Source organism: Mauremys reevesii, linkage group 2, assembly GCF_016161935.1.
Source record: "Mauremys reevesii isolate NIE-2019 linkage group 2, ASM1616193v1, whole genome shotgun sequence".
Classification (NCBI taxonomy): Eukaryota; Metazoa; Chordata; order Testudines; family Geoemydidae; genus Mauremys; species Mauremys reevesii.
The window spans coordinates 251578770-251604765 of record NC_052624.1 but is presented as its reverse complement, the minus strand read 5'-3'; the positions used below and the strand labels follow the sequence as shown (position 1 = coordinate 251604765).

At 46.5% G+C, this 25996-nt stretch overlaps 1 protein-coding gene across 6 annotated transcripts in view; it reads left to right on the top strand.

The window, feature by feature from the left end:
• The first annotated feature begins 1351 nt into the window (after positions 1–1351).
• Positions 1352–25996, top strand: part of RRM2B (ribonucleotide reductase regulatory TP53 inducible subunit M2B) — a 53818-nt gene continuing 29173 nt past the window's right edge. For 2 of the 6 annotated variants that reach the window (XM_039526114.1, XM_039526115.1), the window contains exons 1-5: positions 1360–1644; positions 14841–14996; positions 20082–20198; positions 22460–22593; positions 23661–23755. In XM_039526114.1, coding sequence (XP_039382048.1) covers positions 1477–1644; positions 14841–14996; positions 20082–20198; positions 22460–22593; positions 23661–23755 — 670 coding nt within the window. In that variant the 5' untranslated portion in view covers positions 1360–1476. Of the gene's footprint in view, positions 1645–1995; positions 2343–14840; positions 14997–20081; positions 20199–22459; positions 22594–23660; positions 23756–25996 lie in introns of those variants that run through there. The other 4 variants (XM_039526113.1, XM_039526117.1, XM_039526116.1 and 1 more) reach the window with 4 other exon arrangements.

The following is a 25996-nucleotide window of genomic DNA, read 5'->3' as shown; positions in this document are numbered from 1 at the left end:
GTAGGAGTGCAGGAAGGGGTGCAGTCTCCAGCTGGGGTTGCGGGCTCTGGGGTGGGGCTAGGGATGAGAGGTTTGGGGTGCAGGCGAATGCTCTGGGCTGAGATTGAGGGGTCTGGAGGGCATGAGGGGGGATCAGGGCTGGGGCAGAGGGTTGGGGCGTGTGGAGAGGCTCAGGGGTGCAGGTTCCGAGCGGAGTTTAAGCAGTTCCTGGAAGCAGCAGCATGTCCCTTCTCCGGCTCCTATGTGGAGGCACGGCCAGGCGGCTGTGCATGCTGCTCCATCCGCAGGCACTGCCCCTGCAGCTCCCATTGGAGTGCTGGAAGGGGCCCATTGGAGCACAGAGGAGCTGGAGCGAAGCCATGCCACAGCTTCTGGGAGCCATGTGGTGTGGCCTGCGCTCCGCCTGGAGCGCCGGAGTGGGTGTGGCTTCCAGGAGCTGCATGCTGTGGCTTCCAGGAGCCGCATGGAGCGGCCCCAACCTTGCACCCCAGCTGGAGTGCCGGATTGGAGCAAGCCCCAGACCCCGCTCCCCAGCAGGAGCTTGTGGGCCATAGTTTGCCCACCCCTGCTCTAAAGGCTCAGAAACAGAATGGCAAAGTAAGAGAAACCCACATGTATGTATTTCACTTTCATAACTGTTGTATGTATAACTCATGATTTTTGAATACTTGTGGTTGTCAGTCTAGCTCATGGTTGTATAACTATATTGTATGTTGTATAACTATAAAAATACAGTTGATATTTGCCTAGAAGTATTTCATTCAAGATAGTATAGGGCCAGGTTTTTAAAGATATTTAGGCAACTAATTTTCAAAAGTATCTACTAGGTACTTTCCCTCTTTAAAAATCTGGCCTGTGGTGAACATGTGGGATGCAGGTTCTACACAGACACGGTGACGTGAAAAAGCACTAGGCTGCTGGAAAAAGAGACAAAATGACAGCTGCTGAAGGCAATCGCCTGGAGTGGATCAAAGGAAGCTGGAGAAGTTTTGACACCAAACCAGGCAATCACTCTGCCATGCTGCCACACGACCCCAAAGAACAAACGTGTACGAGAAAGAACAAAATTTTAAGACTTACAACCAGCAGGGGCTCTGCTAGCACCACTGTCCGAGCTGACTGCTGGAGCTACTAGCAGCCTTTCAGGTGGCCAAGGCTGATGTACCCAGCTAACGCAGGCCAATGCTGCGGTGCTCAGCAAGTGACCTCGAGGCGGGCCTCTCCCCTTGCAGCTGTGCCAGGCCCAGCCAGGGCAGGCACCGCAGAGCCACGCCTGCCCGCGGCAGGAGGCCTTATACAGCCATGGGCCTGGCAGGCGCTTGTCGCTTTTGGTGGGGGGAGGGGGTGCTTCACCCGCCCCCTCAGGCCCCTTCGCGCCTCTGCCCCGCCCCCGCGAACAGCCGGGGACAGACTCCCCCCCTGAGGGAGGGCAGCGGCTTCAGCCGAGCTCACTGAGCATGCTCCGTCGGAACGCGCATGCTCCGTACCAACAGAGCAGCCGCGCCGTTTGTAACGTTCCAGCGGCTCCGCAGCGCCGGTCGAGCGTGTCCCTCCGGCCCGTGGCGCAGCCCCGCTTGGCCGCCGCGCGCTATGGGCGAGCGCCGGGGCCGCGCTCCGCCGCAGGAGGCCGTAGGGCCGGAGCGGGTAAGCGCTGCGGCGGCGCCTGGCCCTGTCGCGGTCACGGGCCCAGCTGGCTCGCGCTGCCCTCGGGGCGGGGAGCGCGCTGCGGCCGGCCGGCCCCTGGCAGCCTGGCTGGGGGGGCCTCGGGCTCAGCCCTGACTCCGGCGCGGCGGGGCCAGGCTACCGGGGGCGGGCAGCGCGGTGCGGCAGGTGCTCGGCGAGCGGGAACGGAGGCGCCGGTTCTTTATTCGCCCGGCCGCTGGGGCCGACGGCGGGTCAGCATCTGTCTCAAGTGCGGCTCTTCGGAGGCTGGCGAGCGGGGCGCGAGCCGGGGCTTCGGGCGGGGGCTTCTGAAGCCCCAGTTTGTGGAGCTATGAGCTTGGTTAGACTCGCATGGCGCCCTCCCCGCTCAGCCTCGGGTTGTGATTGTGAAGAGACGCTGGAAAATGGGCACTGGAAGGCAGCTATGAAAACCCCAGGCCCTGGGGCTGTACCAAGTCTCATTGGCTTAAACACGCTCTCGGGACTTTTGGCAGTGCTATGGTCCTAGTAGCCAATGGGCGCTCCTGCTCTCGGGGTTTGTCTACACTTAAAATGCCACAACAGGGCAGCTGCAGCGCTTCAGTGAAGACAACACCTGCTGGCGGGAGAGGTACTCAGCCTCCCTGAGACTGAGAGCCAGGACAAGCCCGCCTGTTGCCATAGCACTGTCTGCACCAGAGGTTAGATCGGCATAACTGCATCGCTCAGGCTGTAGATTTTTCACCGTAGTTATACCAATATATTGTTGCTAATGTAGACTGAGCGTTAGTTACTACTTTTTTTCTTTTGCAGCCACATCTTCCTGGATTTATGTGTGTGTGTGTGTGTGTGTGTTTGTGTTTTAATGTAGTTCTCTTCTCCGTTGTGTGAATGACTCCCAAGGACAACAGATGTACTGACACAGGGCTGTCCTCTATTGTTTCAGTGTCATTGTGAAGCATTGAAGTATTCTCTCCTTGGACCTAGTGACTTAGAGTGTTACTGGTAACAATAACTGGTAAAGTTATTCAGACAAAAGTGTGTTTTGTTTTTTAAGTTGATAGCATCTGTGTAATGAAATACACTTTTGCATAGAAAAAAGTCTAAAAAAATGGATATCAGGGCAGCTAACAAACATCCTTTGGTTTGGTCTTAGTTTGGCAAAGTTCATAATAAAACATTTTGATTTTAAAATATGGGATATCTTTGTTGATCTGAGTATGCACTCCTTGATTTCAATGGGAGTTCTGGCTACACCAGGAACATGTATCTCGTGGGGAACCATTTTGAACTCTGTGTGGCTAAATTCTAGGGAAATGTCAAATACATTTTAAGTGTTTTTGTGTATTTTTTCTTTTCTAAATTTAAATAAGGACATTTGGTTAAGCCCTTCCCTTACAGTGATGTTAAGGGGTTTGACTTAAAAAGATAGTATTTACCTATCTTCTCTTGGGAGGGTTGTGATAATTAATTTACTTGTAACGCAATCTGTAAGTGCTGGAATTCACTAGAATCCGAACAAAATCCTCCAGCAGTTGGAAGCCAAGTATATTTGGTGATGTGTCTAGATATTGATAGCTATGCAGAGATCCCAGCACAATTTGTTGGTTATTTATATTCAAGTAATGCCTAGAGGCCCCAACCAAGATCAGGATCCTGGTGTGCTAGGTACAGTACAAACACTTAAGGTATATCTACATGGCACATTGAGTCCAGGCTCTGATCAGGTTTGAGCCCAAGCCCCCCTTCTGTCCACAACAATTCAGTCTGACTTGGATCAGCAAGCACTCTGGTCTTGGGGTTCTAGGATCCTGCTGGGGGAGTCAGAGCATGAGTCCTGCTCTATCTCAGATCCAAGCCTTCTCATTTTGCAGTGTGGATGCAAGTCAAACTGCAGATCAAAATCAAAAGGTCTGTGTAGTGCAGTATGGATGAGTTAGCATGGCTTTGATACCTTTATTAAATCCAAAGGCCCATACAATTGCTCTAACCGTGGCTAAAACACCTAAGTAATAAGCAGTTTATTACACCTAAACAGTAACAAAACATTTATAAGCATTTGATCAAGATACTTACAAACAGGTTAAGCCAAGAGGTTATTAGTAAAGCTCAGATTTTGTCACGGATATTTTTAGTAAAAATCGGACTGGTCACAGGCAATAAATAAAAATTCACAGAAGCCCGTGACCGGTCCATGATTTTTACTAAAAATATCCCTGACAAAATGAGGAGGGTTCATCACCTATAGTGGCTGTGCTGCGGGGCCCAATCCCCACCCTAGTGGATGGGCAGCTGCAGGGGTCTGCCTGCTGTCCCCCTCGGCTGGGCTGCTGGGGGTCCCCCTGCTGCGGTTGGGCTGTTGAGGTGGGAGGCTCCTGCCAACTGCTGTGGCTGTGTGCGGGGATCAGCCATCTGAGGTGAGTGGGAGCTCTGGGGGACCCTGAGGGAGCTCCGATGTCCTCCTGCTGCCCAGCAGCCAGGAGCTGCTGGGGTCCAACAGCAGCAGCTGAGAGCTGTGGGGCTGCCTGCTGACAGCGGTCCAGCCTGGGGGCAGAAAATGTCAGAGAGCTCTCTGGAAGTCACAGATTCCATGACTTCTGTGACATAATCACAGCCCTACTGATTAGACCCATGTTGGTTGGCTCCACTGCGGTCATGCAGGTATTAGCAGTAAACCCTCTAAGAGTTTTTCCTTATGCTCTTTAACAAACAAGTGATGTCATTGCCAATTACTGACTTCAGCTGAAAGCCTATTTGAGACAGTTCACCCTTATTTCTAGTCTTAATTCAGATCATCTTTACAACTGCCTTTCTTCCCAAGGCCTTTCCTTTCCTCCTTGCTGCTCAATAGTTTTTTCATTGCACTTGGGTTCACATAGATTTTAACACAGGTGTACAGGTTGGGATTGGCCATGTTGACTCATTTGAAAACAGACTATTTTTGTTTTATTTAAAACCATCTCCAGTCACCTCTGTGGGTCAGAGGCCTTCTTTTTAGACACTTCCCCTTATCTCATTAGTAAAACTAAGATTATGTCACGGATTCCATGACTCCCAGAGACTTCTGAAACATTTTCTGCTTCAGCCCCAGTGTGGTGGGGCTGGAAGTATCAACTGCAGCAGGGCTCAGGCTCTCATCCCACTGTCAGCCCCATTTTGTCAGTTATTTTTAGTAAAACCCAGAGACGGTTCATGGGCTTCTGTGAATTTTTGTTTGTTTCCTGTGACCTATCCCAGACTTTTACTAAAAGTAATTGTGACAAAATGTTAACCTTACTCATTAGTTATTCTTTCAACCAGACATCCTCCCTACTTTATTACTTCTGGCCTTGTAACTTCTTATTTTCAAGGCTTTCCTTGTGCTTGCTAGTCAGGGCCTTTCTTTACAACACACACACGTCCTTAATCAAACTCTAATTCTTTAATTTCATATTTATCCTACACAGGATTAGAACCTAGGTCCTCTGAATCCCAGTCATTACCTTAGTCACAGGACCGTCCTGACACCAAGCAAGCAGCTGAGCTCCCTGCTTCTTTCAGTAGAAGGCCATTGGTAACTGGAAAATCATCCTCATTTTAGCAGATAAGGCCCTTGTCATAGTCTTAAAGGTGCTGAGGGAAATCTGAAAAAGAAGTACTTATTGTCCCAATGCTAGTCTCCATGATGCCAATGATAAAATGTTACTGTTTCCACTGTTTTGGAATGTCTTTCCTATCTTCTTTTCCCACTCTGGGGTTTGCTTTGAGATCTCCATCATTTTCCAGGTTACTTCCCTCTTGTATATGCCCCCTGTACCGAAGCTAGGTGGGTGGGGAGTTGTGGGATGAATGAGTGGAAGACAGTGAGGGGTAGGTTAGTTATTGCATGTTCACTCCTGCAGGCTGTCCTTACATTGGAGGATGTTACCCTGAGGTGAGTCCCCAGAAGACATAGAAGGATATTGTTAAAAAAGACAATGGGCAAACTGGGAAAATAAGCTGCACCTCTGTTTGCCAGGATGGTGCCTTTTAGCTAGTGCCGGAGAAGAAGGGAAACACTAGCTATATGGATAGCCCTGAGAGAGCTGCTTTGCCTTACAATGTGCATGCTAACATAGAGCATGCTCGGACTGAAATTCTCGTTTATGAACACCTGTAGATCAGCAGAGTGCACTGCAAAATAAAGTTTTTCAATAATTGGTTTGGACACACAGCATTACCAGTGTTGAGGAAATGATTTAAAATGCCTTGCAATCTCTAGACAGAGAAGGTGGGTGAAGTAATATCTTGCACCTTGCAATCTCTGCATTGTGGAAAGCCTCTGTAGGCTGATTTTTGGCAATGTACCTCCATAAAATGTAATGTACCTAATGTGACCCTACACTCCATATTCTTCATAGAGTTATGATTATGAATATGGCATAACTAAGATATGTTTTGTGCAAGATGGGTCCTGTGAGGCATCATTGAAAAGGTTATGATTTACTGACTGTAATTCAATTTGTATGCATGTATCATTTCTGTTTCTGAAGTTAGAAGTACTAACTATATAATAATTACAACTGAGTTTTCACCTGGAAAACACCCACCAGACAGTATGCAATGAGCCTGAATGGGCCATTAGGAAGGACAATAGGACTTTGAAGATACTAATCTCCCTCCTTCCCAAGAAGTTTCCTGGGATGCTGCTTTGACACTGCAGGGTCATGTGATCATGTCACCTGGTACAGGATACCATCTTAAAATGCTGATACTTATCCATGGAAAGCGGTTGGGGGGTCAAACTAGAAAACAAGATTCCCACCATATGCAAATCCTCTTTAAGACTGGGAAATGAATTAATCAGGGCTCTTCTCCACTGCCTCATTGTCCAAGAAGTAAGACTGCTGAAAACACCTGAAGGATCAAAGGAACTAAGGTGGGGGAGGCAGGGGCTGAACCCAGGTGAGAAAGGTCAGCCTGTAAAAGGAATTCTTGGAGATTTAAGCTGCAAGCAGTGCAGTTTACCTTCAAGAAACTCTGCAACCTGCTTGAAACAACATTTAAGGTGAGAAATTATTTGTAGCCAGTATTCCTTAGGGTGTGTCTATGCTGGCAGAGTTACAGTACTGGCAGTTACAGCACCGCTCAAAGAGAGCTGAAGGAAAACCGCTGTTGTGTGTTCACACTGTCAGCTGCCTGCGCAATAGCGTGTTCACACTTACTGCACTTGCAGCGGTATTTGGAGCGGTGCACTCTGGGCAGATATCTCACAGAGCATCTCTTCCTCTTCTGCTGTTAAGAGTTGTGGGAAGGCAGAGGGGGTCGCAGGGCATCCTGGCTCCTGTCCCAATGCCCTGTGATGCTTTGCTTCGCATTCCAGTAGTCCCTGTGCTTCAATCCACATTTGGTGCCATCTTTCAGTGTTTTGCATACTGCACACTCTGCCTCTTCGGTCTGCAGGAATGGATTACGCATTGTTGACCAGTATGCTGCTATCTCTGACTAACACGTCATAAGTGACAGTGGAGTTATTCCTTAAACTACAAAGACAGGAGTGTGACATTGATCTTGCCATGCGTAGCAGCTATGACACAAGATTGCTTGTGGCATTCACGGAGGTGCTGACCACAGTGAAACACCGCTTTTGGGCTCGGGAAACAAGCACTGAGTGGTGGGATCACATTGTGATGCACGTCTGGGATGACAAGCAGTGGCTGCAGAACTTTCGGAAGAGGAAAGCCACATTCATGGGACTGTGTGATGAGCTCGCCCCAGCCCTGTGGCGCAAGGACACAAGAATGAGAGCTGCCCTGCAGTTGGAGAAGTGTGTGGCGATTGCACTGTGGAAGCTGGCTACTCCAGTCTGCTACCAAATGGTCGCTAACCAGTTTGGAGTGGGAAAGTCGACTGTTGGACTTGTGTTGACGGAAGTGTGCAGGGCCATTAATCGCATCCTGCTCTGAAAGACTATGACTCTGGGCAACGTGCATGGCATTGTGGATGGGTTTGCAGAAATGGGCTTCCCTAGCTGCAGAGGGGCGATAGATGGCCTGCATATTCCAATTCTGGCACCAGACCACCTAGCCACCGAGTACATTAATCGCAAGGGGTATTTCTCTGTGGTTCTCCAGTCGCTTGTGGATCACTGTGGGCATTTCACGGACATTAACGCAGGCTGGTCTGGAAAGGTACACGACGCATGCATTTTTTGGAACACTGGCCTGTTCAGGAAGTTGCAAGCAGGGAGTTTCTTCCCAGACCAGGAGATCACCGTAGGTGAAATAGAAATGCCAGTTCTGATCCTGCCTACCCCTTAATGCCATGGCTTATGAAGCCATACATGGGGACCTTGACAGCAGCAAGGAGGATTCAACAGTCTGAACAAGTGCAGTACGACTGTTGAGTGTGCTTTTGGCCATTTAAAGGCCCACTAGCGCTGCCTGTATAGGAGGCTGGACCTGGCCGATGACAATATTCCTATGTTTATAGGTGCGTGCTGTACACTCCATAATATTTGTAAAGGGAAGGGTGAAAGCTTCACTCAGGGCTGGACCATTGACTCTCAGTGCCTGGAGGCTGAATTCGAACAGCCAGAGACCAGGGCTATTAGAGGCAAGCAGTGCGGGGCCATAAAGGATCAGAGATGCCTTGAAGCAGGAATTTAAAGCTGAAAGCCACTAATATTTGTTGCTATGCTTGGGAGTGCAGTGCTTGTAATGCTAGGAGGTGATTATGATTGGTGCAGACGATGCACTGTGAAGGTTTAAGAAAATTTCCTGTTGCTTTGCAGGCTCTGTTTGCTTTCAATTAATGGAATAAAGATTGCTTTCAAACCAACACAATTCTTTTATTAAAAAACAACAACCGGAGGAGAGAGACAAAAAACAAAAATCAGCACTGAGGGGGATGGAGGAAGGGAAGGTCCCAGGAGGAGGTGGGGTCCCGGGACGGTTAAATATTTGTGTATGTCCAGGTATCATATGCAACCTTGTCCTTTGGAGTACAGTGCAGCGGGTACTGTACTTCAGCAGGGCTAAACTGAAGAGGGACGGGTGTTGAGTGCAGTGGGTAGTGGGAGGCCACAGTGCTGGACTGTGATGGGGCAGGAGTGGAATGCTGCAGGTACAGACTGGAGCCAGGAAGTTGATAAGAGTGTGTTGGCGGTGTCTTGGGGGGCATGGGAAAGAGTTTTGCGGCTGCAGGGGATGGCAGGCATGGAGCAGCTTGGTTTGCAGTGCTAGTAGTGCTTGGAGCGTGTCCGCTTGGCGCTCCATAATATTTAAGAGCTGCTCCATGGTTTCATTCTGGTGCACTGCATTCTACTTTTGGTCTCTCTTCTTGCTGTCCTGCCACTCCTTCAATTCCTATTTTTCAGCTGCAGAGTGCATCATGACCTCACATTGAAAGTTCTCCTTAGTTCTTTGTGGCCCCTTTCTAATTGTGCACAGCCGTTCAGCTGGCGATAACAAAGATGGAGACTGGGCTCCCAAGGTCATAATCTGTGAAGCCAAAACGCAACATTTTACAGAAGCAGTATTGTTTGCAACACACAGACCACTGATCTAGTGATTTAAAACACAGCCACTATTCACATACCTGTCCCAAACTGGCTGACCCCAAGCAAGCACACATGAGCCACAAGACCCCCAAAATGGTAAGTAGCTGCAGGGGCCGGGGAAATCTGTGTTCCCAGACCCTACTGTACACTGGGCACATGGCTCTTGGGGCCCCACATTTTCCACAGGCTGTGTTCATTATAGAAGATATCTCTGTGCTGAGGGTGAGCAGGGAATCAACAGAGGGTCTTCTCCAAGACTGTGGATTCCACCCTGGCCCTTATGCGGCTCGCCTGTGTGCAGCAATGGTGTGTGCCCCCTCCAGTGATGGCAACGTGGCACGGGAAAGTTACACTTAATGGGGTTAAGAAACAAAGCAGCTCTGCCAAAGAACCTGCGGCAGCGGATTGCCCAGTATCTTCATGAGAGTTTCCTGGAGATCTCTGAGGGAGATTCCTGTGACGTGAGGGAGTCAATCAACAGCCTGTTCTGCCACTCAGACTAGGCATGTGGTGGTACGCGCATCATACAGACACAAGCCTGCTTTCTGCAACCCTTCTGCCCCCAACAACTCACTTCAGCGATTCCAAAAATCAAAGCCACTTACCAGGGGCCTCCTCTCCTGTTTACGCTTCGCCAAGCTCCGACAGCTGTGACTGGCTAGCGTCCTCTGGGGTAGAGAAGAGTTCCTGGCTGCACTCATCTCTGGCCTCTGAGTTGTCCTCCTCCTCCTCCGGGTCCCCCTCCCGCTCCATATCCTCGTCCAAGATTTCATCCTCCTGGCTTGGTCCACTCTCGACTGGCACGCGAGCCAGTGAAGTATCCATAGTGGAGGTGCTATCGCCACCGAGTATCACGTCCAGCTCTCTGTTGAACCGGCAGCTCATGGGTGCAGCAGTAGAGCGGTGGTTTGCCTCTTGCGCCTTGTGGTAGGCATTCTGCAGTTCTTCTTCGAGTGCTTGCTCATATCGATTCCAATTAGGAGGGTGTGTGTGTGTGCGCCGCTAGAACGATCCTCAGAGAATTTTTACCCTAGCAACACCTGGTGGGTCAGCTGTGGAGCCCCTTGGAGTGGCGCTTTAATGGTGCTGGATATATACCCCAGCCGACCCAGTGCCCCCTCAGTTCCTTCTTACTGCCTATGACAGTCGTTGCAACTGTGGAGTGTGGCATAGCTGTCCTCCACTCTCCCTAGCTTTTGCTTTCCGGTTTTAGATAGTTGTTCTAGTTGTTATAGTTGTATAGTTAGTATAGTGCAGTAGTTGTTATAGTGTAAGGTTTGTAATTAAATTTAGCGGGTTGGAAGGGGTCCTCCCCCTCCCTCCCTGCCTGCCACCCGGGCTCATACCCAAGGCTCTGGGTTTTAAACCGTGTTGAGCCTGCTCAAAGCCTATGCCAATGGGAGACCACCACGACCCTTGTTTAAAGTGTTTCGGGGAATCTCACCAGACGGACAAGTGTAGGATCTTTAAGGCGTTCAGACCTCAAACCAAAAAGGAGCAGGACTTTAGGCTCAAGTAGCTCCTTATGGAGGCGGCCCTTAGCCCGGATCGCCCATCAGCATGCCAAGTTCCGTCACCGAGTGCATTGGTGTGCAGTGCCCCGGCGGCAGCTTCAGGTCTACACTGCGGGGAGACTCGGATAGAGGCCCGCAGCACCGGACTTCTCCAGCACCACATCCAGTGCAAGTGACTCGGCGCCGTTCCCTGTCTCCAGGCCAGAAAAGACAGCGTAAACTGGAGGTGACTGCCTCTCAGTAACAGGCGCCGGCACCGCCTTTGCCAACCTCGGAGTCCCGTCCGGCTCCGGAGCGACCGAGAGTACAAGCGCCGATATCGGCACCGTTGACTCCAGCATCAAGGGAGGAGCCATTGAGTCTGGCGCATACTGGCTCCCCGATGGAACCGTGGTTGAGCCCCGGCTTCCTTCGATGCTGGAGAGATTTGCAACAGCGAGAGACTTCATTGCCCTCACAGAGCCGGCACCAGTGCAGACTATGGCACCGCCTCCGACTCGTGTGGTACAGTCTAGGGGCAAGCCAACCCTAATATGTCCACCATCTCCTACCATGGAAACACAGCACCGCTCCTGATCCCTGAGTAGGTCCCGATCCTGATGCCACCCGCAATCTTGACACCGTTCCCTCTCACGGCGCTGGTCATAGTCGCGGCTCTGGTTGTACTCGTGGCACCGAGCTGCCTCACGGCAGGGCTCCGGGCCGTGGTATCGTTCGGACTCCCGACATCGCTCCCGGCACTGGTCAGAGCACCGATCTCCTTCCCAGAGCTGATCCTGGCACCGCTCTTGCAGGCGGTTATCGTCACAATCCAGATCTGGATCCTGGTACCGGTTCAGTCGTCGACGCTGGTCTCGATCCCGGTACTGCTCCCCAGCGCCTCACCGGCACCGCTCTGCAGCGACCCGGTACCGGTCTGCACCGCACCCCAGAGAGTCGATACAGATACGTTCTGCACCACGTTGGCCCTCGCACTCCGCCTCACGGTCATCACAATCTAAGGCCGCCTCGTGATCAGCCTACCCCGCTCCAAGCCAGGGCGAGGGTAATATGGGTCAATGGCAAGATGAAGGCCAAGACCCCAATCAGGAGCTTGCACAATGGTCCTTCTGGACCTCGTGGGCTTACCACCAAGCCCAAGGGGTTCCATTGGAGGCCTCCTGCTTAGCCCATTCAGAACCCTGGGTACCAGAAGCCACCATAAGTCGTCCTCCGGGGGGTATGGAAGCGTCTGCACCTACTCGAGCGCAGGCCCCAGACCCCAGTGTAGCAGATCCTGGGCAACAGGACCCCTCACAACATGATCTGCCACAGGATCCCCTGACTCCTGTGGCATCTTCCTCATCCTCTCCAGATGAGGCAGTGGCGGGGACAACCACGTCGGGTCCTCCCCTGATAGACCTTTGTGCCCACCAAGACATTTTACATAGGGTGGCACGTAATATGGACCTACAAGTGGAGGAGGTAGTGGAGCTGGAGGACCCAGTGGTGGACATCCTTTCAGCGGAGGCCCCGTCCCGAGTGGCATTGCCCATCATCCGCACTATCCAGACCAACGCCAAGACAATCTGGCAGACCCCTGCCTCTATCCCAACGACGGCCAGAGAAGTGGAGAAGAAATACTTTGTCCCCTCCAAGGAGTATGAGTATCTTTATACTCACCCTCAGCCGTGTTCACTAGTGGTGTCCTCAGTGAACGGCATGGTCAACAAGCTCCAGTGCCCAAATCAAAAGACGCCAGGCGTCTCGATTTATTTGGGCGCTAGATTTACTCAGCGGGAGGTCTTCAGCTCAGTATTGCAAACCAACAAGCGCTCCTGAGCCGTTATGACCATAACTCGTGGAACTCCACAGTGAAATTTAAGGAGTTAATTCCGCGGGAGTCCAGGGATGAGTTTGGGGCCTTAGTGGAAGAGGGGAAAAAAGGTGGCTAGGACCTCCTTACAGGCCTCCTTAGATGCGGCAGACTCTGCGGCTAGGACCCTGGCATTGGGCATAGCCATGCGACACATCTCCTGGCTGCAGGCATCTGGCCTACTGCCAGAACTACAACAAACCCTGCAGGACCTGCCATTTGATGGGCAGGGCCTGTTCTCAGACAAAACAGACTCTAGACTACAGAGCCTGAAAGATTCCAGGGCTATCATGTGCTCCCTGGGAATGCACACCCTGGTTACCCAGCGCAAGCCCATTATGCTACAGCCTCAATGGTTCTAACCCCTCCCTCCCCCGCCCTCATCCAAGTCAGGACTTTTATAGTAGACGCGGACGAGGTGTCCCTACTTGTGTGTAAGCAACAAAGAATCCTGTGGCACCTTATAGACTAATCTATACTATACTAATCTATACTAGTCTATAAGATGCCACAGGATTCTTTGTTGCTTTTACAGATCCAGACTAACACGGCTACCCCTCTGATACTCTACTTGTGTGTGTGTGCAGTAAGACAGGGTGAGTGAGCCCAGGCTGGTGGAATGGGCAGGCTCATTGGGACCCCAGCACAGCAGATGGCACTGCGAAGGGGGGGGGGTCCAACCCATCACACCTAAATCTCAGTGCATTGGTAAAACTATGATGCAAAGTAAAATTTTTGCTGCTTCGTTGGTTCCTGTATCTGCTGCTACTGTAAATGTGCTTGCGATGCAATGTGTTTGATCTTTTTTGATCCCTGTGATACTGATGATTGTGGGATTTTATACTTAAGGGAAATAAAACTTTATAGCTTTAAGTCTCTTGTGGGTGGCATTTTGAGCGGGGCAGGGCAGCGTTTAAAGGTTGAGCAGGCTGAGAGGGGCTCCCAGCTCCATTCAACATTGTAGTGGACAGCCAGTACCAGAAAATGTTGTTTATATCCCCCTGTACAGTTTTATTCTGTTACACTATGTAATACTTCCTGGTAGAGTTCTCCACCACAGCAGTTACAGGGTGGCTGTCCATATGGGGTTTTTGTATAATATCCAAATCCTCTGGGTCAGGTGTCATTGTTTCCAAAAATGCTGTCCAATGGCTCATTGTATGGGCAAGGTGGTAGGAGCATTACCAGTGGTCCTGTTCTTATCCCTTGTCTTCAGGTACTTTTGCCAGAGCTCCTTTGCTTTGATATGGCACTGGAACTAAGTCTGGGAGTGTCCCTCGCAGTCATTTGCTTTGACAATGGCTTTTAGATGTTTGCATTCTGGTGACTCTCTTATGCAGATAGAACTGGATGTGCAGCTCTCCAAAGAGGGCAGTCAAGTCCAGAAGCTCTGCAGGGCTCCACGCAAAAGCACCAAAGTGCATGACTGCTATAATGGGAATATGAGCCTGGGAGTGTGAACTCACTACTTCCTGGTATCAAATAGGGGCACACCTGGCTACCCATCAGCATTTAAATAGGAGGATGACATCCAGTGAAGATGAAATCCGAGCAGTCGAAGGCACACAGGTACACAGACAGGTTGATGCAGGTATAAAGCATTGCAGTCTGGTAGCAGTGGGAGGACTGCCAGAATTGGAGTAGTTAGGAATGCATCCACACAAACTCTAAAGTGGTGGGAGGAGGGGAACCTCAATGTAAAGTTTTTCCTGTTCCAAACAGGGTTAATTACTGCAATCTGAGATGCCGAATAATGTACTTAAAAACAGTAAGTGTGGACATAAGGACTTTAATGAGAGCAAACCAGAGCTAATCAGGTGCAACATCCCTGCTTGGACAAGCCCTGAGTAACTCTGCTAGACACAAACTGGTAGTGGGTTATGTGATCTTGCATCTGTATGTGCATTCAGTTCAATGTTGTTTGCTCCATGAATCTTGACAATGCAAGTTGGGTTTCTCCATCATACTGCACAGAGACTTTTGCAGTGAAGAATCAGACATTTCCTGACATTGTTGCATCTAGTACAAGGCAAACTTCTGGTGGTGTTACTTATTAATTTACAGCACTCAAAATTGTTCTAGGTAGAGCCAGGCAGAAAGACAAAGCAATAAGCTATGGCAAGCAATAGTAGGGATGGCAAACGGAAGAGCAAGGGTTACAGCAGATGATCCTGCGGTTACTTGGTTCAGGCATGTGCATATCTCAGTGGGTTAATTCAAAGAAATTTTTTATCTTTCCTCAGTTTAATTATTTTAAAAAGGAAGTAAGTGGTGGAGTAATAACACTGAAATGACACTGCTTTTTCTTTAGGGTTTCCCTTCAGATGCCATTGAAAATGACTTTAAACCAAATGAAGAGCCTCTTCTCAGAAAAAATCCTCGTAGATTTGTCATCTTCCCGCTCCAATACCCAGATATATGGAACATGTATAAAAAGGCACAAGCTTCCTTCTGGACAGCAGAAGAGGTGAGTGTGATGTTCTATTCGGGACACTCAGAATTGTAAGCTATGATGTGATCTCTCTGCCTCAGCAAGTCTCAGCCTTGTTGATTAGATTGTCAACTCCCTGCCACTCCAGTCTGTCCTTGAGCCTCTGCTGGTCTAAACCTTGCCCACGCAATTAATAGTTAGTGAACCCCAGAGACGTCTCACTGTGATGCTCACAGAAATTATTAAGTTCGCTGCCTTCAAAAAGAGAATGTACACACCAGCCTGTTAGGTTATCTGAAGACTCACACTTCCCTTTAACATACGCCACTGATATTGTTTTGTAATAAAACAAGAATGAGTTTATTAATAAAGAACAGAGATGTAAGTGATTCAAGTGGGGTTCACAGGGATCTGCTCTGGGTCCAATGTTGTTGAACATATTTATTAATGACTTGGATATAAGTAGAGAGAGCATACTGATCAAGTTTGCAGATGAGACAAAGTTTGAGGGGGGGGGAGGGGGTTGCCAATACTTTGGAGGATAGAGCTAAAATTCAGAAGTATCTTGATAAATTGGAGAACTGGGCTATAAACAAAATGAAAATCAACAGAGGCAAATGTAAGGTGCTGCACTTGGGGAAGAAAAAAAAATGCATAAATACAGAATGGGGGAAAATTGACTTGGCAGCAGCACTGCTGAGAAGGAGCTGGAAGTTGTGGTGGGTCACAGTGTTGCCGGCCCAAAAGGCCTGAGGCAGCAAACAGTGGTTCGTTGCCCGGTGTGCGTCGCACTAATTATCACACCAGGGAGGAGAATGCAGAAAAAGTTTATTTGAGCCCAAGTACGGTGCAAAGGGAGATATTACAATCTCAAATCCTGCACACAGATGCAAGCTGTGTGTCTCTTCTTATACATGACTTCAACAAGGCATCCTCATTACCCCCATTGCCCACTCACCCCCCTTCTACCTTCTAGTCCCCTCCCATATAATAGGCATATTGTATAGCCTGCAATTACATCAAACAGGTTAAATCATCCTTGAGAGCAAACAATTTATCTCGTAACTTTTCAAGGCTGTTACCTTGGTTTACTTCTGAATTTATTACTTTGCCCCCCCCTCCCCTCTTTCTAAACTAAACACAAGTAGTAAAAAGGGGCCCTATCTTCTGGTGTCTTACACTGATAAGGAGCAGTTACACATTCCATTCTCAATTCTGACCTGGGAGTTCAACTAAAGTTTAATATGGAAGCACTCTGGACAAGCATAAAATAACTTTGGTCCATTCAGGCCTGGTACAGAAAAGCTTCATTAATACTGTGGTTTTCTACCCTCCTGAATTATCTAGGGATATGCCTAATGGCACCAACAACAGCCTCAACATGAGTCAGAAATGCAATGCTCTTGCAAAAAAAGCACATGCAATTTTAGGTTGCATTAACAGAGGCATAGAGTGCAAGTCATGGGAGGTGATAGTTCCACTCTACTCAGCACTGGGTAGGCCTCAGCTGGAGTACTGACTGCCTCAGGAGGTTGTAGAAGCTTCTTCACTGGAGGTTTTCAAAAGCAGGCTGGATAGTCATCTGTCTTGGATGGTTTAGACACAACAAATCATGCATCTTGGCCAGGGGTTAGACTAGATGACTCTTGTGGTCCCTTCTAACCCTATGATTCTATGGTACTAAGCAAGAGAAAAAGACAGGTATGATTGCAGACAAAACAAAAATAACACATGCTTTCTAGTGTCTAAAGTTTAACAGATTACAATCTTGGTCTGAGGCAATTTCTCATCTATTGTCAGGTTCCGGAGACTTCAGTCCACACGGCTGAAGGATCCATCTTTCACAGATTCCAAGAGCTTTGGTCTCTTGTCCCTTACATGATGGATTAATGGCTTTTTGTTACCCTTATATTTCCTGAAGTCCATTGTCTCTGTCTCAAGAGCCAGGAAGTCTTTCTGGAATGCAGAGTTGGTCCCCTGGCTTGCTCACTAAACTCTCTCCTCCATGGTTGTTAGCTTGATAGCTTTGTTTACCTTTTGTATAAATGTGCTCTTAGTGTCCTCTGCCTGTAATCAGCTGGTCAGACAGGTAAATGTACATTTCTTTATATAAGGCAGGCATGGTTTGTGCACTGCCTTCCAAACACGTTTTAAGAATGTATTTCTAGTACACATATATAACTCATTGTACACAACCCATACATATGATCAGTTTAAATATTATACCTTAGAAGACAACTTTTAGATACATACTATGATAACTCTGTGATGGGGTTAGTGAGTGTGTCAGGCCTGATATGCATTGCAGTGTGGTGGGCCCTCTGCCAGTGTGCATTGAGGTGTCTTAGGGACACAGTGAGTATTATGGTCCAGTGGACAAGGCCCACAGTTCAGGAGTCAGGAGAGCTGACTTTTATTGCAGGCTCTGCAGTTGATTTGCTGCATGTGGCCTTTGATGGCACACTTTTACTCTCTGTGCTTCAGTTTCCTCAGTTGTAAAATGCTTTGAGATATGTGGATGAAAATGCTCTATTGAAGTGCTAGGCACTATTATTTATATTTTCAGGCAGATGATTATAAACGGTGACAGCTGTTAAAGATGCATGTAGTTTACTCCAAGTTGCATTGGCTAAGTACTCCTTCCTACCTAATGATACTCCTTAGCTCTAAGTTAACATGTTTAATTCTCATTGGAGGTTTGGATAGATAGCCCTGGACAATGATATCTTATATCTATTACAAACCGAAGGTTGTGGCAGTGCAGGCTTCTCTACGTTCCTCTGCCTACTGCGCCAGAGGAATTACCTAAAGAAGTAGGAGGATTGTCCAGGTTCCATGTTTGTTCAGTCTTTGGACTCTTGATCAGACTACAACAAGGGTGCCCATTATGTTGGTGGCCTTTGTGATTTAGATCTGACTGCTGGGAAATGGACTGAAAGTACTGACTCATTTCAAATAGGCCAGCGGACAATCTTGAATAGGAATGATTTTTGGTTTCTACTGGACCAGTCTTACAGCCATTGAAATTAATAGTAGTTTTAGCTATTCTGTTTCTTCTGAGGATGCAGATTTGGGCCATGGGTTGTATTTGAACTAGTGACCAGAGATGAAATGCTCTCATATCATAAGAACAGCCGTTCTAGGTCAGACCAAAGGTCCATCTAGCCCGGTATCCTGTCTTCCGAAAGTGGCCAAAGCGAATGTTCCTTTAAATTTTTTCCATCCATGTGCAGAATGAATTTTGTTATGTGCATCAATATTGAGGTAATGTGCAGATGTACGCCACCCGTAGAAACAAAAAACCTAGATAGAGCATATGTTTTTAAAAAGTTACCATAGGGATAATTACTCCATCCAGGACAGGTTAGGCATTTCATTACTCAAAGAATTAAATTTCAGCATAAGAGAGAAATAAAATTATGAAATGCATAGACTAGTCAAACTAAAATAACAGCACTTTGAAAGAATAAAATTACAGAGAAAATATGTGCATTGCGGGAAATACCAAGAATTAACAACAACAACACAAGTATGTGTTGGGAGGGGAGTGTGAAAGAGAGAGAGAGAGAGACACACACAGAGACGGGTATATATGTGTATGTGTGTGTGCTCGCTCACCAGAAAGCTGGTTGTTAAGACTGTAGCAGCTGCCAGCAGCTCTCCTGCTCCTGAGCCCTGTTCTTCCCTCTTCCCCCCTCTGTGGAGATGGGGTACATGGGTGGGACGGGGGGAAGAGACTGTGTGTATATGTGTGAGAGAGAGAGGTGGCTGCTGGGGAAATCTCTGTATATCTGTATATACTGTAATCCAGTATATCTTTTTTGAGATGGGCTGACCAGATCTACATGCAGTATTCAAGGTGTGGGCCTCCCATGGATTTATATAGAGGCAATATGATATTTTCTGTCTTATTATCTATCCCTTTCCTAATGATTCCCAACATTCTGTTTGCTTTTTTGACTGCCACTGCACGTTGAGTGGATATTTTCAGAGAACTATCCACAATGACTCCAAGATCTTTCTTGAGTGGTAACAACTAATTTAGACCCCATCATTTTATAATGTATAGTTGAGATTATGTATTCCAGCGTGCATTACTTTGCATTTATCAAGACTGAATATCACTTGCCATTTTGTTGCCCAGTCACCCAGTTTTGTGAGGTCCCTTTGTAATGCTTTGCAGTCTGCTTTGGATTTAATTGTCCTACCAGTTCCTCCCACACACTGGCATCTTAGCACCAGTGCCCTGCCTGACTGAATTGGGAATCTAACTGTAAGAATAAAGTTTTTGGTGTCTCATTGGTTTTCACATCTGGCACTAACTGCTCCCGTGGTTTAAAAAGAAAAATACAACCCCTGCTAAGGAAGCTGCGGTTTCTACCCCAGACAGAATTCAGTCTTTATAGAAGAGTAGATACGTATTGCTTCTTATTGTCCAACAGTAGCCTTGTGGGAGAAATTGGATGTCACACAAAGAAAATCCTTGTCATTTTAAAGGCTCGTTGCAAAATGCTATCTTTAATTGGAAATATCATTAAAGACACATTGGAAAGGATCTCTGTTTTTTGACACACATTGAGGTTTTGAAATCCTGCCGCTTTACAGTGCAGGAAGGTTTTTTCATTTACAGTGTTGTATGGTTCAATATATAAAGTCATTTTCCATTTCTATAGTGTCTTTCATCCTAAAGTGCTCCACAGACTGATGGAAAGCGGTATGTAAAAGTAAATTATTTTACTCTCCCATTAGAAATATCTTTGCGGACACACTATAGTATCAGACATCTAGTGGTCATTCTAGTGACTCTAAATGGTGTGCATATTCTCTGAGTTTCCAAAGATCTGTATTTGTGGAGGTGGGGGAGGAAGGGGAGGTGTAATTTATAAGCTGCAAAGCAATTAAATTATGTTAAGGTGGCAGACACACTACTGTACTTTATTGCTTCCACTGTGTTTGATTTTAAATTCAATTACAAATGTAATAAAATTATCTAAACATTCAAGTTTGGTCTGAAATAACTTCCAGCATCACTGATTTGCTTAAGCTTCTTCTATTTTTCTTCATGAGTTATCAACATTAAAGGACAATAATATTGTATTTTTCTTTCTTTTTTACCATAAGGTTGATTTATCAAAGGACTTCCCTCACTGGAACAAGCTGAAATCAGAAGAAAAATACTTCATCTCTCATGTCCTGGCTTTTTTTGCAGCCAGCGATGGAATTGTAAATGAAAATTTGGTAAGGCACCTTTCCAATGAGCCCATTTCTCACGAGTTACCATTCATCTGGCTAGCAAAGACTCTTCATTTCAATTTTGACTTAACAATAAAGAGTCACATGATTATATTTACTAGTTGCATTTTGTCTCTTCCACATAATCTCAGTTTTGCTTAGACATCTTTTTAAGGGGTACAATCCCAAAGGTTTTATGAAATGTGCCGCCTCCCTCAATGTGGAGGAAGATATGCACAACTTCTTGCCCTACCAGTTAGAAATTACATAAACTGGGTTATATTACAAACAAGAAATAAGTTTATTAACTACAAAAGGTGAATTTTAAGTGAATATAAGAGATGACAGAATAAAGCAGATTACTGACCAAATAAAGCAAAGTAGGCAGGCTAAGCTCAATATACTTAAGAAACAGGTTACAAAATGTAAATTCTCACCCTAAATGTTATAATGTTATTTTAGGCAGGTTGCAAAGTTTCTGTGGTTCAGAGTTCCAGTTACATTCCTTTTCAGACTGGACGTCTGCCTCAGTCTGGACACCCCCCCGCTTTCCCTTCAGGTGGCTTTAGCAGTCTGTCTGTCTTAAGCAGACAGATCATGGAGAGGAGGAGTTCTGTTTGCCTTCCTCCCCACCCTTAAATAGGATTTAGATAAGGCGGAAATCCCTTGCTTCCCAAACTTGACCCCCCCTTCCCTTCCAGTGGAAAGTTACAAGAAGTCCCAGGTAATGTTTAGTATCAGGTGACAAGACCACCTGACTCTGTAGTATCACAGTGTCCATGAGTCAGTGGCAGTATGGAGGGTCCGCAGGAAGGCCAAACCTTTTCACAGTCGATTGTCCTCGCTGATGGGCCATCCGCCCTGTCTGGCTTTTCCATTGTTGTACCTGAAGTGTTAGCAGTGGGCGTCACCCAAAGTAGCATAATTGAAATACAGATACTTAGGCTTTGGCTACACTTGCACTTCAAAGCGCTGCCGCGGCAGCACTTTGAAGCACTAAGTGTAGTCAAAGCGCCAGCGCTGGGAGAGAGCTCTCCCAGCGCTGTCCCTACTCCACCTCCCTGTGGGGAATAACGTACAGTGCTGGGAGCCGCGCTCCCAGCGCTGGGGCTTTGACCACACTGGCGCTTTGCAGCGCCGCAATTTGCAGCGCTGGAGAGGGTGTGTCTTCACACCCTGCTGCAGCGCTGCAAATTTGCAAGTGTAGCCAAGGCCGTAGTCAGTATTCCTAACTTCAGATACAGAAATGATACAGACATACAAATTAGATAATCACATTCAGTAAATTATAACCTTTCCAATGATATCTTACAAGACCCATCTTGCATAAAGTATATCTCAGTTGTGTCATATTCATATCATAAGCATATTTTCATAAAGAATATAGAGTGAAACGTCACAAGGCTCACACCAGTATAGTCTGAAGGATTCCAACCAGTCCGTTCCTGGAAATAATCTTTAAGTCCTCCCTTCTAGTAGACTGTGTTCATTTTTGGCTCTTTAGGAATGGAAGATAGGAGTGAACTTCTCCAGTGGTGTCATCAGTGTTGCTCTTTGAGTTGGTTAAAATCATACTATCGCCCTCTAGCATAGCACTTTTTAAAAGAATATAGGGGATACTACCATGCCCTGTCCAGTGTTCCTTATCTCAGTAAAACCGATTCTAAGGACCTATGTTTACTAAGGTGACTTGTTGGGGATATCTCTGAATCTACCAGGTCTACAAGGAAGTGATGCATCTCCCCTTTCTGATGATATGGATTTGCCATTTGTAGTTGCACTGGACTGCAAGATATCTGACCTTAAACCATCAGTGGTGTAGGCCTGAAAATGGCCCATCCTGGACCTTGTGAATGTATAACTTCTGGTCACACATCTAGGGAACACATTATAGTATGGGGTGAGGTTGGAGAAAGACACACACTTTCTCTATGACTTAGAGATTTTGTGAAGTACTGGTTCATTTTATTTAATATCAAACCAAAATCCTGAGTGTTTGTGTAATGTGAAGTTTTCAGTGTTGCAGTATTCTGTTGTATAATTTCAGTACATATACAGCATACCTCTTAATTACAGTTTTATAAGCTATATAGACAGCAGCTTTATTTAACTTTCTCAAAGGATAACTCCACAGTCTGCTAGCATGTTTGTGAAATGTTTCAATCCAACTGCCCTCCACAGCAGGGAGGTTGTTTTTGTTCATCTCAGGGCTTGAAAAATATTCTCTCAGGTAGTGCTAATACCCTAACTGGCACTTTTCTTGGTAGGTGGTGCGATTCAGCCAGGAAGTGCAAATTCCAGAGGCTCGCTGTTTCTATGGATTTCAGATTCTAATTGAGAATGTTCACTCGGAGATGTACAGTTTGCTAATAGACACTTACATCAAAAATCCCAAGAAACGGTAATTCTCAAAGTTGTCACAAAGCCATTGAACATATTACTTCAGTACTGGCTGTGCAGTCTAGAGGGCTAGTCATGTAGCATATGCCAATATCACCTGCCTTCTTTTCCATACTGACTCGCTGGGTGGCCTTAGGAAAATCACTTAACACTTCCTGCTCTGTATTCCTCATCTATAAAATGGAGTAATAATAATACTTACTACACAGGAGTGTTGTGAGGGTTAGTTAATATTTGTACAGTGCAATATAATTGATAGATTGAAACAGTTCGGTTATGGATCGTTCTAGGAATTTAATGCTATTTACTGATCTGGGTTTGGTAATAAATGCTATATCACTTTATTTGCATACAACTTGTTTGTTGCTAATATGTCAACAAGAGAATCTAGTTTAAATATTAACAGTAATAACAATAGCAAAAAGTTAGTCTGTGGCTGCAGATGTGTGCAGATACCATGGTGCTATAGTGAGGGTTATGCAGAGCTGCATTTCCAGGGAAGCATCTTGCACTGGGGAAGCTCAGTATCTCCTGGAACTCCAAGTTACGTGGGTGGTGGGGAGATGGCTGCTATGTCATCTTGTAAACTTATGTCCTTACAACCTTTGGGGGTACTTAGTACAGTTAGCTGTGCTAGCCAGAATCAGGAGTTGTATTCCACAGGGGCTGAAATTGTGCCCAGCTCCTGTGTGGGGTCTGCAAGAGGAGCCGGGAGGGGGAGTCTCCCCTGAGCAGGAACTGGCCACTATCTGGCTTATAGTGTGAGATGCACCATACTCTAGTGGATAGGCTACTGATTTGGTAGTTGAGAAACCTGGGTTCTATTCTTGGCTCTGCCACATACCTGCAGTGTGAGCTTGGATAAGTCACTTTCCCTCTCTCTGTCTGTTTGCCCTTGTAGCTTTTGTCTGTTAGACTGTAAAAATTTTGGGGCAAGGACTGTCTCTTACTCCGTGTTTGTATAGTGTCTAGCACAGTGGGGTCCCAATCTCAGCTGGGGTCTCTAGGTACTAATATAACACAATAAATTATAAGTGTTTGTAATATTACCTTTGTTTCATTCTATAGAGAATTTTTATTTAATGCAATTGAAACAATGCCTTGTGTCAAGAAGAAAGCAGATTGGGCCCTGAAGTGGATAGCAGACAGAGACTCAACTTTTGGTATGTAGCTTTTTAATTAGGTGATTCCATTATATATGGCTCAGATAAACAAAGGGTAACTTTCTGGATCTGAGCTGCAACCTTCCAGAGCAGAATTTCTCCAAAGTTTAAGGGTTATGTGTATCTTGAGTTTCAAATCTAACACTGATGTCTAAAAAAGAAAAATTCAGAGCAGTGCATAGATCTTAATCCTGAGCTAATGACGTGTGCCAATGTCAAGGCCAAGTGGGGATCATAGGTGTAAAAATTCCCGGGGGGTTCTTGTGTTATGAATAAGGCATAAAAAGGCAATTATGACTTTAACATGGGTTCAGATAATACTCTGGGTGTGTGAGCATGTCCAAGCACCTCTCCCCTCCCACTAAAAATGAAATCATCTTACTGCAAGAAGTTGTTTGATTCAGTAGTGTAGACACTCTTGTTTTGGGGGAAGAGAAGTGAGGTGCAGGTTACGTTGTGTATTTGAGGGGGAAAGAGGGATCATCCCAAGTAAAGTTTTTCTTTGGTAAAATTCAGACAATTATTGGTGGCTTTGCTGAAAATATTTCAGTGGGATCATTGAGAACTGTTAGTCAAGTTCCAAATGTCAGTTGTGGGGGGAACAGTTTCCTTTACTGCAATCTGCTGGTAGAGTTGCCTTGGCCAGATATAATGTAGTTATTTATACCTTATTTTCCTTTTAGTGGCTCTGGCAACTTGTATTGTCTATACATTTTTTTCACTTTTTACCAGACACATTGCCAGATGTTTGTTGTGTAGATGTTTCACTAGCTCTGACATTGTCAGGTGATTGCTCAGTATGTTTATTCTAAAGTAAAGCAGGACCCTCTTGTTTCTTCTGCATACAAAGTGATTGCTAGGGGGTGAAAAGAACCCATTAGCCCAACTGCATTATGGTTTTTTCAGGCGCATTCAGAAATAGACACTCCTGATTTGAGATTTCCAATGAGCATATTAAGAACTTTGTTACATATTTCAGTATGCAAGAGCCAGCCAGTAGACATTCAGCAAGAAATTTTGCTATATGGGTTTTAATATCAGGTATTGCATTTAATTGTTAACTTTATGGACATTTATTTTTTTAGGATTGTCTGGTATGTTTTTAGAGTTGTCAAGTATATTTCTTATGCGTGAACTACAATAATACAGTAAATATGCTATTTGTCTTTTAATGCTTTTCTCCATATGACCTCCCCTAAATAAACCAGCAGATGGCACCTGCATTCCATTCACTGGAGTAGAAAAATAAATGTCCTTTTCTTAAAATGATCTGTGTGTGGCACAGGAGGCAAAGGTGCAAGAGTTTAATGCACAGACCTTGCACCTCTGGAGACCTGGATATTTATCTATATACATCAGCAGGATGCTTTAAAATACAATATTCATTTCTATGGAAGCAGGGCTTTGGTGGGGAGACGTGAAGGCACTGGGGCGTAGAGTGTGAGGAAGAGAGGCCAAGTAAGGGATGGCCCAAGGTGGAGTGAAGAAGAGAGGGCAGCAGCAATGAGAGGCAGCAGGAGTGAATTTGGGGACATAGAACTGGAAGGGATCTCCTGGATCATAGGGTCCCCTCCCCTGCTATCACAGAGAACTCTGTTATATAATCCTGTTCATAAATTTATCATCTTGAATTAGAGATGTAAGAGTTTAACTCGTTAACCAATAAGCTTGATGCTTATCAATTTTCTGTTAATGATTAAACTCCGCCTGGGGTCCTTCCCGGCTGCCGCCCCGTGTGCCCAGGACTCTGCTGCCACTTGGCATCCCTGCACACTCAGCATCCTGGCTGCCGCCTGGCATCCCAGCACACCCAGGTCCCTCCAGGTTGTCGGCCCTGTGCCTGGGGTCTGTCCCAGCAGCCGGGAGGCACCCTGGGCGCAGGGGCGGTTATAGGGTTACTGTTTTTACACATTATTTACATCCCTATCTTGAATCTAATGGGATTGTCTGCCCCCACTACTCCTATTGGGAAGATTTTCCAAAACCTCATTCTTCAGATGTTTAGAAACCTTCTAATTTCTAGCCTAAACTTAATAGAGCCAGGCCATAGAGATCACAACTTCACTAGCCTGCACCACAATAGCTCTGATGTTGAGGTGCAGGTGCAGATTCCATTCCCTGATATTGATGTATTGTGGTGTGTACCTTTCTAACTTCCAGTACACACCCTTCACGAAGGCCACTAGTACCTAGGCTAATGGCAAGTGCTTTCTGTCTCCTTGGCAGTCTGGCAGGGACGCT